General features: G+C 38.6%; 2 protein-coding genes across 6 annotated transcripts in view; one reads left to right on the top strand and one right to left on the bottom strand.

Annotated features, from left to right (window-relative positions):
• Window positions 1-18,133, top strand: part of Ctnna1 (catenin alpha 1) — a 383,070-nt gene that overhangs the window by 322,703 nt on the left and 42,234 nt on the right.
• On the bottom strand, window positions 5,024-11,523 carry Lrrtm2 (leucine rich repeat transmembrane neuronal 2). Its single transcript, XM_004841819.4, has 2 exons — window positions 10,809-11,523; window positions 5,024-10,464 (listed from the first exon to the last, which is right to left on the bottom strand). Exons 1-2 carry the CDS (start codon window positions 10,810-10,812, stop codon window positions 8,918-8,920), a joined length of 1,551 nt encoding a protein of 516 aa, XP_004841876.1. The 5' UTR covers window positions 10,813-11,523; the 3' UTR covers window positions 5,024-8,917.

Raw genomic sequence — 18,133 nt, 5'->3', positions numbered from 1 at the left:
TTTCTTGAGTGTGTACTTTTAAAATTCTGCCTAATAAGTCCCTTTACCCCTCCTTTGGGGAAAAAAGAAGTACTTCACTCAGGTTAATTCTGAGCAAAGTTTATATGAGTATAGCCTTTGATAATATGGACACTTATTATCCAGCTACAACAAAACATACCTTGATATGTGTATTTGCCTGCATCCCTCAATTCTGGTGAATCTGCATTGGAACTAAGTCTACCGCAGTTAGGACTGTTTCCTAAATTAGATGTGATAGACTTGATGCATATTTTTTCTAAACAAAAATGAACATAATAGTGATCCTTAATTCTCAGTCATGTAGCTTGTCCTAATAGGACAACTGAAACCTGAAACTTCAGTGAGAGTATTTATTTCTTTTGGAAAGAAGTATCTATTTATGATAGTAGATAGTATGTGTTATTCTGTATAATTTTAATGAACAAAAAATCTAAGAATCTTGATTTTTAAGTGACTACCCTGCCCAGAAGGAATTTTGGTATTAGAGGTTCTAAACCTCTAGGAATTTAGCCTTGATTCATAAAGCCACACCAGAGTAATGTCATGTCTAATGTTATAATGCATTTTATAAGGCAGATTATCTTGACCGTGAGATAATGTGGTCAGTTTTATATCAGTATTAGATGTGAAAAGTGTAACCAGCCTGTTGAGGCTTACTGAAAGCTCTAATTGTCAGCCTCCATTTTGGATACTGCATTTTAATTTAATGAGACAAGAAAGTCTAGGAAGTGGGGAGCTTTAGGGAGAAACCCATGGGCCTAACATGTCTTTAATGTGATTACATATTCTGCTGATGGATTTATAGCACTTAGTTCTCCATATGTTGCTATTACAAGCAAAAAAACATTTTTTGAATATTTACTGTCTGCAAGTCTCAGGATTTTACATGAATAAGTAGTCCTACTTTTTTTTTTTTTTTTTTTTGGTACCGGGGATTGAACTCGGGTCCTTGGGTTTGCTGGGCAGGTGGGGGAACCACTGAGCTAAATCCCTGGCCCTATTTTTTTTTTTTTTTTTGGTACTGGGGATCGAACTTGGGACCTTGCACTTGCCAGGCAGGTGCTGGAACCACTGAGCTAAATCCCCAGCCCAGCCCTATGGTTATTACTACTATTAATTCTGTTCTAGGGGTAAAGTGTACAGAGGTTGAAGGATTTGTCTTTTGGGTCACTGTTTCAAATGTAAAACAGGCCTTTGAACTGCTTTGCTTACTCCTATTGAAAATCTAGGTGGTCTCTCTCTCTCCCTCCCTCCCCCCTCCCCCCTCCCCTCCCCCCTCCCTCTCTCCCCCCTCCCCCCCCCTCTCGTCCGTCTGTTGTTCGTACCGGGCATGGAACTCATGGTTTGTTTTTGTTTTTTTTAATTTTTTTTTTTTTGGTACCGGGTATCAAACTCGGGTCCTTGCGCTTGTGCAGCAGGCATTGGCGGAACCACTGAGCTAAATCCCCAGCCCTCTAGGTGGTTTTTCTAATGGCCTGTAGAATGGTTTTAAATTTTGAAGACACAGTTAAAATTTCTAACAGCTATTCAGACTAATGATTGCTTTATCTTTTAAAATGTGTTCTTTCTTAGGCAATTAGCATCTTCAGATTCTCACCAAGGAGAACACTTATGATTATCAGCAAAACTAGAGGTATTGCATGAAACATAATTCTCTTTGTACCAATATAGTGGAAGGTGGTTTGGTTTGGTTTGTTTAGTTTCCCAGCAGTGGTGGGAATCGGATCCAGGGCATTGTATGTGCTAGACAAGCACTCTGCCACTGAGCTACACTCTAGCCTGTGGAAGATGCTATTAATTTTAAATTGTACTCCTAGTCTACAAGCTGTGTAATGTAATGTAGGAGGTATTTTCTGGGTGTACTGTGAATGTGTGGGAACAGCGTATGTAGCTTGGGATGTAAAAAGGAAAGAACATGATCTATTGTTCTCCAGGACAGTCCTAATTCATTCTTGTAGACTTTGTAGGCTCCAGCTTTGGATTTTCACAGAAGTTAGGTTATCACAAAGCAAGCAGCATATGTGTGTAGACTGCTTATCATGAGTTGACATGAACCACCAGTCTACCTGTTGTATAAAACTTCCTTAGAAATACTGATACTTTTCTTTTTCTTTTTTTTTTGGTACTGGGGATCAAACTTCATGACCTTGCATTTGCGGGGCAGTCACTGGAACCACTGAGCTAAATCCCCAGCCCTCTTTATTGTTCTTAAATCTGCCATTTTATAAATAATTCACAAACTTTTGCAATTAAGCATCTCTCTCCTAGATAAACTAGTGTATTTTTATCAGATTAAAGCTGTTGGATTAGTGTTTTTGCCTTGGCCACCTGGAAGATCTGGGCCAAATTGGTATGAACTAGAAAGGACTGTTATGTTGCTCCACCAGGGCTTCCTAACCTTTTATTTTGAGTTATTAAAAACCATTAGGGGGCAAGGGATTTAGCTCAGTGGTTCCGCCACCTCCCTTGCAAGCGCAAGGACATAAGTTCGATACCCGGTACCAAAAAATAAAATTAAATTAAAAAAAACAAAAACAAACCATTAGGGGGCTGGGGATTTAGTTCAGTGGTGCCACCACCTGTTGTGCAAGTGCAAGGTCCTGAGTTCGATCCCCGGTACCAAAACAAAACAAAACCCATTAGATCTGATGAAATCTCTGAACTCACATACAATAATTTAAAGAGATTTTTGCATTTTCTCAAACATATCTAAGACCCTTGGAGTTAAGAATCACTGCATTGGCTAGGTGTGGTGGCTCTTGATGATAATCCCAGCACTCTGGAGGCTGAGGCAGAGGATCGCTGTGAGTTTGAGACCCATTTGGGGTACATACTGTAGTGAGTTCAAGGAGGGGGGTGGTGGGGGAGAAGGGGAGAGAGGGAGAGAGAAAATAAAAATACATAAAATTATTATTTTTGTTGGGAGGATAGTGCTGGAGGAATGAACCCAGGGTCTAGCACACGTTAAGCAAGTACCCTACTGCTGAGCTACATCTATGTGCAAAATTTTTTCTTGTTGCTGTCATGATAATGAAATAGAAGAGCTAATATAAATGGCTATAGTTTCTGCCTGATTTTTATTTCCTTCAGAAAAAGAGCCTTGAACTTTTGTAACTCTTGGTACAAATAACAGTCTAAAGACGGAATAATTCTGCTCTAAACACAATTGTGAATGGGTGTTTAGTAAAGTTCATATTTAATTGTGACTCTTGTGTATTTCTTCCCCGTGGTTCTTTAGTGAAATCTCATGAAAGCTGTAAAAAAACTTTGGAAATTGTCTCTGTGGCTGCAGTTTTAAATCTGGTGCCCAGCGGGATGTGTTGGTGTGTACCTGTAATCCCAGCACTTAGGAGACTAAGGCAGGAAGATCACTGAGAATTCAAGGCCAGCTTGGGCTACATAGTGAGTTCAAGGTCAGTCTGAACTACACAGGGAGATCCTGTCTCCAAAAATAAATAAATATCTGGTGCCCAAATAAGGGATGAATCGTTGGCCTCTGCCTGTCAGGGTTGTTGTTCATGCTGAATTTCTAGCAAGAGTTCCTAGGTTAGAGGTCTATGCTGAGCTTTATTTATTGTCAGGCCTCCATGTAAATGGAGAGAAGGTATGTTTAGTTTGGGAACTTTGCAGGATAAGATGCCTCCATGTACTTGCCTTGGAGATTTCTTACCTTTAATGACTCTGTTAGTAGAAGAGGAACTTCAGGATCTGCCCTCTAAGAATATTCTGAAAACATCAGTGAGTGAGGAGGAAAATCACACTCATGCTAAAGACAGATGTTTGGAATAGCTATGGCTTTCACCTCTTCTTCCTTTCTCCCTTTGTAAGTACATTTTGTCTCTCTCAGGGAGACTTGAGTACCCAGCTGGTCAGATGTATTTAAAGAAAGGGAAAAAAATCTCCTTAAATAGGCCTTGTAGAAATCTATTATGTGTTTGACTGAGAACCTAAGAATGTTATGGACATACAGGAAAAATTAATTAAATTAACTGATAAATCAAATTAGCTTTACATGGGATTTTCAAGATTAAAATGTACAAGAATTATGTTAATAAGTCCTGATGGTAACTCCATAAAGTGTGGGAATTTATTCCTTTTATGCAATTTAAAATCACTACCACCTATGCCCTCTAGTGCAAACTGAGTGAGTTTGACAGTAAAATTGTGTGCTGTGCTGTGCCTCTCCATTAGTTAGAGCTGAGACTCCTTAGAGCCCTCTCAGCCTCTCTGATCCCAGCGTCCCTGGGTGTTGGGAAAACATTGGCCTTGTTCATTTCTCTGTCTAGTCCTACTATATTTGCTGTGGGACCAGAATGCAGGAAGCAAGTATGGCAGACTCTTGGCAGTCACTTCCTGGAAGTAGGGACAGTTTCTGTCCCAGTGCTGCCCCAACATAGCATCTCATATGAGGATGTTTATCTCTGCCAGTTGAAGAATACTAGTTAAAAACTTGCCCTTCATTTTCCTGTTCATGCCCATTGAGCTGGCATCCAGGGTAGAGTAGGACATAGAAGGAGCCTAGTGGTCCCAGCATAGCTCAGCATCTGTGGACTTCTCAGGAGTGGTGTATCAAGTGATGCTGTTAACTACCCCAGCTAACCACTGAGGTAGAAGCCAAGATGCTGTTTGCTAAGTACATGCAACTGAGTGGCAGGCTGTAGTGGCAGTCTGTTGTGCAAGAGGATTGGGAGAGGAGAGGAGCAGCCAACCCCAGTGTCCATGAGCCCTACTTTCTGTCCACTTGTTAAGGCTTGTGACAGAACAGCTTCTTATTATAGGAGAAATGCCCCCCTCCACGCTTTTTCAGCCTAATTTTGCCTCTTTCTGAATAAAGATAGGTGATTAGCTGCCCTCTTTCAACAGACATGTTTGACATTGTAGAGGAACACAGCACAAAAACATTTAAAGTTTCTTGTCTGTCACAAATGGTTTTTTAAGCTTCACATGTCAAAATTGATGGGTTATTGGGGAAGAGTGGGGGAAAAAAGAGACATACATTCACTTTTGCAGTATACACAATTTTAATAACAAAACTTTCCTGTACACTATACTTATGTTACCACCTGGGACATCCCCTTAATAGTATTTTCTTCCCACCCCCTACCACCCCACCCCTCCATGGCTCTTGAAGGTGATTGAATATGATGTGTTTGGACTGTACTTGGAGATTCAAGTCTCAAGTGTTGATAGGTTTACCAAACATTCCGTATATCAGACTATTTTTTTTAAATCAAGATAGAAAATGTTAGTTGAAGGAGTTGCAGACATTTCCAGATGTTTGCAGTAACAGAATGAAAGGTTAAGCAGTCATTTTCTGTTTGTTTTTGGCCTTATTCGAGTATTATGAATTTTCCCAAGATTAGAGAAAATTACTAATTATGTGTGGGTGGCCTTATCTTCTTTTTCTTTGTCTTTTTCTGGCTCAAGCACTTTAACCAATAAGATATGAAAAGTGTGTCCCAAAACAGATTTTCCAGATAGGTCTGTCACTGTATTGCTGTATTAGGAAAATGATCATGTAAGTCAGCTGTTAGAAATATTCTTTAAAGAATTTTTTTACTATTTATACTTCAGGGAGAGAGAAAGAGAGAGGAAACAGGAATTTATAGCATTTTCCCCCGATAGCTGTGTGTAGGAAGTATGCTTTAAGAAAATGATATTTCTGTTCTGTATTTTGGGATTCAGACCTAGTGCTGTTACATAGGGCTCATTTTTACTGGGAAGATGGAGTCTAGCTCTTGGTGACTAGCATTAGAATAAGCAGATGGATTTTAATAATTAGTGGAGTTGGGAAGTTCAGTCAATCCCATTCACTGAATTGGTACAGAAATTAACTAAGGCACATTAAGAAATTACATGTGTTAGAACAGATTTTTGGCTTAAAAATTAGTATCTTTGCTTTTTGATATTGGTAGTAAGTCAGAATTGTTTGTGGATTTGCAAATTTACAAGCCCACTCTCTTTTTTCAGAAAGGTGAGAAATCCCTGACAAGTTACAGAAATGAGTAGAAACAACTGCACACTATTTCTTGGTTCCTAGGTAGATATGATATCATAGTTTTCTTTAGCTGTCCTTGTTCATGGAAAGTAATTCTTTTTCTGCTTCTTGATAGCCACTTTCCTCTAACCTTGAAAATGGGGATGGTGATGACAAAGAAGATAAAACACCAAAAAACAAAAGCCCTGGCATGGTAACCAGGATCCTGCAGTGCTCTATGATGCTCTTCCACCCTGGCCAGTTGTTAAAGAGAGCACAGATGACCAACAATCTCATCTTAAAACCTGTGCTGATACAGAAATACAAATAGGCAACAATTAAATGGAACCTTCTAGAGGCAATAAAAAAGGGTAATTTGTGCTTTAAATGAGAAAGGAAAATACCTGTTTGGCACTGTCATTGACTTTTCTCAGCGGGCATTATCAAAAATGTGGAGGGCAACAAAAACCAGTTACTTTTCATCTGAAAAGTATGCTTCAGTGGCCTTGATAGTGTTGTTACCCTGAATTACTAAATGGCTTGCTTTTCCACATACATTAAGGATTTTGGCAGTTGATGGTCCATTTTACTAATTGTATGTATCCTTTAGAATTAATGTAGGGATTCCTGTGTTATATTTCTTACCCTCCTACTCACAGTTTGAAAAAATTTTGGTTGTGGTTTGAAATGATGGAAATATTCCTCTGTTATCCTTCAGGGCTGGTGGAATCTTACGTGCTCACCATTGTATTATGAACCAGCAGACTTCTAACCTGACAAATGGCTGTGGCCACCCTGATAAATGGGTTGGTAAATTTTAGCATGGAGTTCTCATTTGTAATAAGGGCTTCTGATCCTGTCCCTCTGTGGGGAAGTATTGCACTGCACTCTGTGCCAGAAAATGTGTCTGTGCCCAGGCAAGCTAGGATCTGCTATAACAGATGAAATGACACCCCTGAAGATCAACCAAATTGAACTGAGCATATTTTCACTGTACTGAGACACATCTTTGAAATATAAGTAACCTTTTCAGTATTCGAGAAATTCATAATTAAATCTTATGGGTTAAACTATAGTCATAACATTTTCAATTCAATCTGGGAAGAAAATATGCCTTCAGTGAAGGATAGAACATTGACATGCATGTTAAAGAAAAGATTCTCAGTCTCTGTCTCTGTCTCTTTCCTCTCTCCCTCTCTCTGAGGATTTATGCCTTTTTACATACAATGACAGTTGCAAAAATGCCCATTTTTTTCCTTAAAATTAAGTTAGTGCTCTAATTTTAGTTTTTCACATACACAAAACCTTCTTAATAGAAAAATTGTGTGAATTGGTAACTTATATCTAAGTCCCAAGTATGTCATAGTTTTTCCACAAAAATCATAATAGAAGAAATTGAATACTTGTGGTTCTTTTCTGCATGAAAATGTGGCATTGTTACCATTTATTATTATGGAATGTTTATATTTACACTGGAGAACCTCCCCCTCTTCCCATCTCAGCACAGTTCCCAGAGCCTTGACCTGTTTGGTGCAGATTGTGTATTGTTCTTTGCTGCTTTAGTAACTTCAGCTAACCAGAATCAGGTTTCAAAATCTTTCTTTGCTTTTCATCTTTTTACCTTGTGCTGCCTTCCATTTACTGCTGTGTAGCTACATAGGCATGTTGAGTGTTCTACCATAAGATTCACTTCAGTAATATATTCTTTCTGTCTCTTAGAAGGAACCACACAATGAGAAAGAAAATGGGTATCCTTATGGAAAGGTCAAAATTTTAGCGTATAATATTTAGAAAATGATTTTTTCATAGTTCTTTTATACTGACTGTAACAATAATCAGGATTGTGCCTTTTGCTAGCCAATTATTTTTAATTTGGCTCTTTGAAGTTTAAAGATTTAAAAATCAGAAAAAGGCAGAAGAAAGTGTTTTAACTCCTTTGTCAAGGCAGCCTTTGATTTATCATGACGGGGGTTGGGGACAAGGAAAGAGAGTTTACAAACTGGAGAGAAAATGTCAGTATTGTTAAACTGGCTCAATGTATCTCTTTTCTCTCCCAAATAAGTTGTAATTTTTTTCCACATATAAATGTAAATATAAGTTAGTAAATTAATTAGTAAAAGGGTAATTTAATACTAGTTTAAAATAATAGTATAAATGCCACAAAAATCAACATTTTCATTATGTGTCAAACTAGAGATGTATGATAAGAAGTTGGTGTAATTATTTAGTATAATTTCATTGTAATGAGACCTTTTTTTTTTTTAACACAATCACTTGGATTCATTGTTTAAATATATTAAAGAGTCTTTCCGCTTATTAGAGTTACATAAAGAATGCTGATTTCATGATGTGGACTTTGATAATGTCTACTAACCCAGGCAAAAATTCTGGAGGAAGAGTGTTTAATATTGACCAGTCTTTAGAATACATGTAATTCTGCTTCTTACACTGGCAGTATTATAGATTCGAGTAAATACCATATTATACAAGAGAACTTTGCAGCAAGCCAGTGTGTTATATGAGATGGAGAGCAGTGATCAAACAGGTATTGATCCATATTTGTTTCTGTTCAATAGCTTCTTTCCCAGCTATTTTCAGTAGAAAATAACAGCATATGGAGACCTTAGTGTAAGTGTTTACACACAATAGTATATAATTACATACATGAAATGTCTTATTTTGAAGCATTTTTGATTTTCCAACAAGAGTGCAAGTTAATGTGAGCAATGCCTCATTAAACACTTAGAATATGGTTTCATTAAAAAATTAAAAATACTTCAACACTTCAAAAACTAAGTCTCCACTTGGTTTGGAAAATTAGGCTTAATGTCATCATTGGTAAAAATGAGATATGTATTTAGCCCCCTACTATGTAAAAGAGGTTACTTATCTGATGTGATTTTTGATGACGGGTAGATATTATACTTCACATTCTTTGTATGGCAGCTGCTGACACTTGCACTGTCCATAACCATTAATGATGATGAAGGGTCCTTCATGGGTGGGTTCATACTCATTATACGGTCCTTGGTCTGACATGTTTGACATATGGAGTCGTGTTTGGGATCGGAGCTGCCTGTGGTTCTGAATCATTGAGCACTGCCTAATTCTTCTTAAAGTAGGAGGGCAGCACTTCCTGGAGATGAACACTATAAAAATAATAAAAAAGAAAGAAAACAATAAAGCCATTGTTCCTGTAATTACCCGCTGAGTAAAGATGGCATTGTCTGGTTCAGGAAAGTGTTCCTCTGTAGTAACTGCTATGCCTGCAGTAGTTGGGATTTCTTTGTCTCCTACATGGTAACTTGATGAGCTTATTCTTTTTGTATATTCAGTGGTTGGATCTCTATAAGTTGTAGCCATGGCAGTTACAGTGGTTGATAAGTTCCAGCAGAGCTGAAATCCATGGACTGCGTCTAGGATATCCTCTCCTTGGGTGTGGTCAGGGCTGTGACATAGGATGGAATGTTCCCACCGACCTTGGAAACTGCCCAGCCAGGAGGCAAGAGCACATATTCGGGGGCTGCATTCCCACAGATTGCCAGAGAGGCCAACGGTTGTGAGGGATTTCAGGGAGTTTAAGATCTTGGAATCAAGACTATTTAACTTGTTGTTATCCATGAGGAGTATTTTAAGATTAGGCATCGTTTCAAATACTGTCAAGTCGATGGCTTTGATTTCATTTCTAGTAAGATCTAGCTTTTCTAAAGTGCTCCAGGTCCATTCCATCCCACATGTCAGGTTGCTAATTTTGTTCCATTGTAAGAAGAGCGTGTGCAGACTGCTTAGCCGGAGGAAATGAGCAAAATTAATCTTCGTCAGCTGGTTGTGCTCTAGGTGAAGCTCTTTCAGTTTGATTAATCCTGCAAATCCATTGCGAGCCAAACTTCGCAAACGGTTTGTGCTCAAATCCAAAAACTCCAGACTACGACAGTCCCAGAACAGGCGTACTGGGATAGTCCGCAGGGAGTTGGAACGTAAATGCAAGGTCTGCAGCTTCCGAAGGCCATAGAAGAGTTCTGGGTGCAGAGATGACAGCTGATTAAAAGACAGGTCCAAATTTTGTAGGTTAATCAGTTGAGTAAAAGTTGTGTTTGGCAAGTAAAATATTTTGTTGGAACTTAAGATTAATTCCTTAAGTTTATATAGTCCTTGGAAAGCATCTTCTTTTACAGTTGAAATTTGATTGTGATCTAAGTGGAGCCAGGTAAGTTGACTGAAGCTGGCAAATTGATCTCTTTCAAGCTCTGTGATGTGATTGTGCCTCAGGGACAGGCCCAGAGAGCCCTTGTCTGTGGCGTTTGGCACTGAGTGGAAGCCCTGAGAGTCGCAGTAGAATAGCAGCTTCTCGCAGCGGCATTTGGGTGGACACGCCATACCCAGGGCAGGCAGCATTTTTAAAACCATACTCATTGCATATATTGCTGCCAGCATAGGGGCCCCTAATGGCCACTTGAAATGTAAGCCTGCAGAATATAATTTAAGGAAAACAAGAAGATAGGATTTTTTCAGCAGAACATACAGGCTTTTAAAAAATACAACAACATTATGGTGAAAGATTTCACTGCAATATAACTTACTTTCCATTTACTGCAGAAAAATTAACCTTGTTGATATCACTGGAACACAACTCAAACCATTTAAAAAGAAGATAAAACATGTCCCAATCATCAGCGATACATGCATTTACCTAAGCCTCTAAAACCCAAATTACAACAGTGATTTTCCTTATAAAATGTGAACTCAGTGGCTTATTTTAAAAGCATGACTCCTTGTTGACTGTACAAGATGTGTAAATGCATGGACTTACCCATTCTTCTGAGCACATTGGAGGCTGCATTCAGTCGAGGTTGTCAGACTCAACGCAGTGAGTCTGTAAAAGGCTCTAACATGCAGGAGCCTTTGACCAGTTTTGTTTTCCGTGTCCCCAGCTTTCCTAGTAAAATTGAATCCGCCAGAGTGAGTTGTTTTTTCCTCAGGATATTCCTCTGGAAAGCATTGGTTTCATTTTTTTGTGTGTGATGCTCTGATCTCCTAAATAGGTTTTCAGTATAAGTTACTAATTTTCTCTTCCTCTAACTGCTGCTGGTCATCAAAGCTTCAGTCTCTTCTCTCCGCAGCCGTTACTTCTCTTGGTCTTAACTTGTTGATGGCAGATGGGTGGCTTGTTGCAGAGAAGAGCTCCTGGAGCAGCATGAGTGCATTTACTGAAAAGCCTTTCCGAGAAACGGCACAAGAATGGATTTGCTTATGTGCTGCGACCACACAGAACTGTATATAGGCTGACGTCACCGGGTGACGTGTCTTTTGTTTGGGTTTTCCAGAAGCTTTACTGTTAAAAAGCACCATGCTTTTTAACAGTATTAGGGTCATTGCAAGACACCCTGATTACAATAAATCGAGAAAGAAGATTTTCTGACTTAACATGGTATTCCTTCAGTGTAGGAAGCAGCAGTGAGGTTGTAATAAAGGCTGCATTCAAGAAGACCCATCTGAACAGTGAGTTGGGCTAGCAGAGTGATGATTTTTAATGCGTGTGGGAGCCAGTGTTAGACTGACGATTCTACATAGAGATCATCTAACTGGGCAGAAGCCTGCACAATTAATTAATGAAGTGCTGATTTAACACCAGCTTATGCAAGGTAGTGCTGTTGCTCTGGTAGTTTGAAAAGCTCCTCATTTGCTGTGTTGTCATGCTTGGTAAAAATCAAAGTATATTATAGTTTAGGTGTGCTGGTAAACCAAGTAAGCTTGGCTCCTTTGTCCTTATGAGCATAACATCTTAAACCAAGAGTAAAGGGTGGAGAAAGGGGAAAACTCAAAAGAGAACATTTTTATTTTTATTTTTTTTTGAGAATTTCAGAAGAACTGTAGTTCAAAAGATTTCTCCTCCTCTGTCCTTTTTTATAGTAATAGTTTATATACCATGCTGATTGAAAAATAACGCCAAGTTGATTTTTGGATGTCCTACTAGGAGAAAAGTGCAGGTAGAAGTAGTCATTTAAATATATATGACCCTAGTGATAACAGTGGAGCAGAGATGATTTCAGATAAGTAATGTAGTGTGGCTATATTCTGACATGGTCCCTTTTATTTACCTCAGCATCTCCCCTACTCGTTAACTGAAAACCTCAGCTGATGCTGAGTTTAGGGGGTTGTGGCACTTAAATATAATAAAGCACTTAAAAGCTAGCTCCTACTGGCACACTTAAGAGCTGACGATGAACCTCATACTAGCCCTTTTTGGAATTTCTTATAAATACAAAAAGTCACTCATACTTTGAAATAGGGTTTTCACATTGTCTTATTTTTGCTTGACCTAACTCAAGCTTCTTCGTGTTGGTTAGTGTCATCACTTAGTAGGCCTCATACAGAAATGTACAGCTCAATTTAATATTTTACGAAATGCAAAAGATGTTTCTAGCATTAGTCAATGTCATATTCTCATGCTTGTCTAAGGTAGGGGCTTTTGCTCGTCTTGCTTTACTGATTTGCTCCTACATACTTATGTTTCCCCATACTGTTGTCACTTATCCTAGTAGTTCTTGCCTCAGACCCAAGGGCAAAAATCTCAAAACTACTGATGGTATCTGGGAAATAAGAACATACTGGCCTATTTGCTTCTGAGGGCTTCATTACACCAAACAAGTCTAAAATGTCATTGTTTGAGCCTGGGGTGGTAGTGCATGCCTATAATCCCCACAATTTGGGAGCCTGTGAGGCAGGAGATTACAAATTTGAGGCCAACCTGGGCAGCATAGCAAGACCATCCCTCAAAATAAAAGAAAAAGGGCTGGGCATGTAGTTCAGTGATAGAGCACTTGCCTAGTAAGTTCAGGACCCTGAGTTCAATCCCCACTACTTCTCTACACATAAAATATTTATCTAAAGGGGTAAAAGTGTTGTTCTGGAAGACTCTAGGGTTCCTTCCTTAGAACCATATGTAAAGGTACTGTGGAAATTCTAGTAATACAGGTGAGTATTTTAAGTTCTCCTAAAACTGACCCCAAGATGAGCTTAAAAGTACAAGTTTTACTGGAGGAAATGCCTGGGAAGTATAAAGGGAAAGAGAAAGCAGTAAGAATACCTGATGGTAGGAATACCTGAGGCCCAGTATATCTTCGGATCACAAGGCATGTGTGATACCCGTGAAGGGGGAAGAGATCATTCCTTTCTGTAAAATGGTTTTAAGGAGATTTAGTGAGGCAAGCAGCAGGTTTGGGTGCCTGTCATCGTCTGCATTCCTCCACATGAGAGCTTGCTTTTAATATATATTGCCAGTTAGGGAGAGTTATTCCCCTAATTGGAGAAGCAGATGTACAGATACATACATGAAATTCCTATTCTTTTGCGATAGATAAGGAGCTTTTTATTGGCTTAATACTGAAAAGTCAAATGTTTCTTTAATTGTGCCTAACTCTAAAAGTTGTTACTATCCCAGCACCAGAGTGGTGCAAATAGGTGCCCTGTTAAAATAAACCTTGTTACTGGTAGTCTTGCTCCTTGGATAATGTCTTCACATTTATGAAAAAGCAATACAGTAGCAGTTTTTAGTATAGAAGGTCTAGGTTTTATGTCCAGGTTGGTCTTGAACTCATAGCAATCCTTCCATCTCAGCTTCCTGAGTGCTGGGATTATAGGCATGTGCTACCACACTTAGTAGATGTTTTTTTTCCTAGGGCAGACATGAAAACAAAAGTAGTAGAAACTATCTTGGAGCCTTGATTAAATCACATACTAAAATTTATATGGCCAGTCCTTTTCTTTTGAACTCTTTCTGCTACTGGCTTCTTGATGTTTATATTTCCTCCTTTGTGTATAACAAGCTTTGTTTTTTTATTCAAAAATACATAGCCAAGGGCCAGGGATTTAGCTCAGTGGTTCTGTTGCTTGCCTTGCAAGCACAAGGACCCGAGTTCGATCCCTGGTACCAAAAAAACCCCCAAAAATACATAGCCAGGTTTGGGGTTGCCTTTTCTGGCCTCTCCCTTTGTACATTTTAAATAGCTTTTGATTTTAGATACTTTCCTCCAACCAGTGTAAACTGCCGTGGGTCATTCAGAGCCATTTGCTCAACAGAATTAAGAGGTAAGCTACCCATTTGTGCTCATTTGAAGAATCTCTGTTAATTGCAAGGGGGTTTCTGACCCACTTGGCTAAAGGAGATAATTTGCATTTGAATTGACTAGTTGCTAGCACTCTTTTTGGTTGCTGGAGCTTTGAAATATAATTTTCTGAGAACTTTCTTACGAGGCTGTGGGATGTAGGGACAGTGACATATACTGGACACCTCCCCTCCCTGAGTTAAATGTATGGTATTGTCAGTGCAAAGGAAATCAATAACAAAAATTTGGCCCAAAGAGAGCAGAATTATTTATTTATTTATGATTTTTTAAAGTACTATTTTATTGGTACATTTTAGGTGTACAATATAATGACATTCATCATTGAAAATTTGCACCTTTTTGTAATCTCTCTTGGTTCTTATTTTTCCCCCTTCCCCTGCCCTCCCTTCAACCCCTCCATCCCTCCCTATTTACAAAGACTTTGTTCCATTTTTCCATTTTCTCATATTAATTCCATTCCCTTCTTTCCTTACTCCTACCCCTCCCACTTCCCCTTTGCCCCTTTTCTTCCTATTTCACATTATCTGTTATGCCTTTTAGTCCTTATTTACACTTTGTTTCTCACACTAGAGAAACTATTTGGTGTTTACACATGTGTGTCCTGTTCATTTCACTTAAGAGTATCACCTCAATGTGCATCCATTTAGCTATAAATGTCTCTAATTTCTCATTTTTTATGGCTGAGTAGTACTCCATTTTATAAAAAAACCCACATTTTCTTTATCCAGTCTCCAGTTGAAGGGCAATTGGGCTGCTTCCAAGTTTTAGCTATTACAAATTGTGCCGCTATGAACATGGGTGCACATATATCACTGTGGTATGATTCTTTTAATTCTTTGGGGAAGATCCCCAGCAGGGGAATAGCTGGGTCAAATGGGTCCTCTAGTCCTAGTTCTTTGAGGTATCTCCATACTGATTTCCACGGTGGTTGCACTAGTCTACACTCCCACCAGCAGTGGAGCAGGCTTCCTTTTTCCCCATAGCCCCGCCAGCATTTGTTATTGGTTGATTTCTTGATAGCAGCCATTCTTTCTGGGCTGAGGTGGAATCTGGGCCTTGTTTTCATCTGCATCTCACGAATGACCAGTGATGTTGAACATTTTTTTCATATGTTTATTTGCTATTTCTGCTTCTTTGTCTGAGAAGTGTCTGTTTATTTCAGATGCCCATTTTTGGATTGGGTCTTTAAATTTGGGAGGTCTGATTTTTTTAAGTTCTTTATAGATTCTGGATAGTAGACCTTTGTCTGAGGAACAGCAGGTGAAGATTTTTTCCCATATTGTGGGTTGTCTTCTCACACTGCTGGTGGTTTCTCTTGCTGTGCAGAAGCTTTTTAGTAAGAAGAGATCCCTCTTGTTGATTGTTTGTGCTAGTTCACGAGCAACTGAGGTTTTGATCATGAAATCTTTTCCTACACCAATGTCTTCAAGAGTTCTACCTAACCTCTGTTCCAGCTGATTCAGCATTTCTGTTTTAATATTTAGATCTTTAATCCATTTCGATTTTAGTTTAGTGCATGGTGAGAGATATAAGGCTAGTTTTAATCTTTGGCAAGTTGAAACCCAATTTTTCCAGCATCATTTATTAAAGAGGCTATCTTTCCTCCAGTGAGGGTGTTTGGTTTCTTTGTCGAAGATGAGATGGCTGAGTGTGTCTGGAGTTGTTTCTGCATCTTTTATTCTGTTCCATGGGTCCTCAGGTCTGTTTCTTTGCCAGTACCATGCTGTTTTTATCACAGTAGCTTTGTAGTGGTTTCAAATTGGGGATTGTGATACCCCCTACCTTGCCTTTATTGCCTAGTATTGCTTTTGCTATTTTAGGTCTCTTCTTTTTCCAAATGAATTTTTGGATTGTTTTCTCAAGGTCTGTGAAATAATGCCACTGGGATTTCAATTGGGATTGCATTGAATCTATATAGCAGTTTTGGAAGTATGGCCATTTTCACTATGTTGATCCTTCCTACCCAGGAGCAGGGGATGTCTTTCCATTTTTTGATATCATCTTCAATCTCTTTTCATAGTGGTATAGTTTTCAGAGAAGAGGTCTTTGATTTCTTTCATTTGTTTGTTTGTTTTGGTGCCGGGGATTGAACTCGGGTCCTTGTGCTTGTGCAGCAGGCGGTGAAACCACTGAGCTAAATCCCCGGCCCCTGATTTCTTTTTTTAGGTTGATTCCTAGGTATTTCAGATTTTTGGATGCTATTGTGAAAGGAATTGTTTGCCCTATTTCTGTCTCAGGCAGTCTGTTGTTCATGTAGAGGAAAGCTATTGATTTTTGTGTGTTGCCCTTGTATCCAAGTACTCTACTGAATTTGGTTATTAAGTCTAGAAGACTTTTGGTGAAGTTCTTGGGGTCTTCTATATAAAGTATCATGTCATCTGCAAATAATGGCAATTTGACTTCATTTCCTATCTTTATTCCTTTTATTTCTTTCTCTTGTCTAATTACTGTGGCTTCTGTTTCCAAAACTATGTTGAACAGGAGTGGTGATAGTGGACATCCTTGTCTTGTTCCTGATTTTAGTGTGAAGGATTTCAGTTTTTGACCATTTAGTATGATATTGGCTGTTGGATTTTCATAGATAGCTTTTATCAGATTGAGGTAGAGACCATCTATTCCAATATTTTGTAGAGTTTTTAATCATAAATGCATGTTGGATTTTGTTGAATGCTTTTTCTGCATCTATTGAGATGATCATATGGGTTTTGTCCTTGGCTCTATTGATATAGTGTATTACATTGATTGATTTGCATATGTTGAACCATCCTTGCATCCCTGGGATGATCCCATTTGGTCAGGATGTATGGTCTTCTTGATGATCTTCTGCATTCTATTTGCCATTATCTTATTAAGGGTTTTTGCATCTACGTTCGTTAGTGAGATTGGCGTATAGTTCTGTTTTTCGGGTGGGTCTTTCTCTGCTTTGGGGATCAAGGTGATGCTTCCTTCCAGGAATGATTTTGGGAGTATTGCTTCCCTTTCAATTTTATTGAAGAGTTTAAACAGTAGTGGCAGTATTTCCTCTCTAAATGTGTTGTAGAATTCAGCAGTGAAGCCATCAGGACCTGGGCTTTTCTTAGTTGGTAAGTTTTTAATTAGGTTTTCCATTTCATCGATTGATGCTGAGTTGTTTAGAATTTTTAGGTCTTCTTCATTCAACTTTGGTAATTCATATGTATCTAGGAATCTGTCCATTTCTTCTGTGTTGTCCATCTTATTGGCGTATAGGTTCTGGAAGTAGGTATTGATGATCCTCTGGATTTCTGCTGGGTCTGTTGTAATTTCACCCTTTTCATTCCTAATTGCATGGATTTGGGCCTTTTCTTTCCTTTTTCTGATAAGATTGGCTAAGGGTTTGTCAATTTTGTTTATTCTTTCAAAGAACCAACTCTTGGCTTCATTGATTTTTTTGTATCATTCTCCTAGTCTCCATTGCATTGATTCATGCTCTGATCTTTATAATTTCCTCCCTTGTATGAGCTTTGGGTTTGTCCTGCTCTTCTTTTTCTAGAAGCTTGAGGTTCAGCATCAGGTTGTTTAATTGGGCTCACCCTGTTTTCCTAATATTATTCACTGCTATGAATTTCCCTTGTAAGACTGCTTTCATTGTGTCCCATAAATTCCAATATGATATATTGTCGTCATTTAATTGAAGGAACTATCTGATTTCTTCTTTAATTTCCTCTATGACCCATTGGTTATTCAGAAGTGTGTTGTTCAATTTCCATGTGTTTATGAAATTCTTGCGGTTTCTTTTGCTATTCATCTCCAATTTCATCGCATTATGGTCTGATAATATACAGGGGATAACTTCACTTCCTTTGCACTTACTTAAACATGTTCAGTGAGTGAGTATGTGGTCTGCTTTGGAGAACGACCCATATGCATCTGAAAAGAATGTGTATTCTGATTTGGTGGGGTGGAACACTCTGTAAACATCTGTTAAGTTCATTTGCCCAAGAGTTCAATTAAGATCTAGTGTTTCATTACTTATTTTTTGTCTAGTTGA

Source organism: Heterocephalus glaber, unplaced genomic scaffold (assembly GCF_053883595.1).
Source record: "Heterocephalus glaber isolate CG9 unplaced genomic scaffold, H.glaber_assembly_v1.0 deba00001465, whole genome shotgun sequence".
NCBI lineage: Eukaryota > Metazoa > Chordata > Mammalia > Rodentia > Bathyergidae > Heterocephalus > Heterocephalus glaber.
Note: the sequence above shows the minus strand (reverse complement) of the source record. Positions and strands in the feature narration are given on the sequence as shown.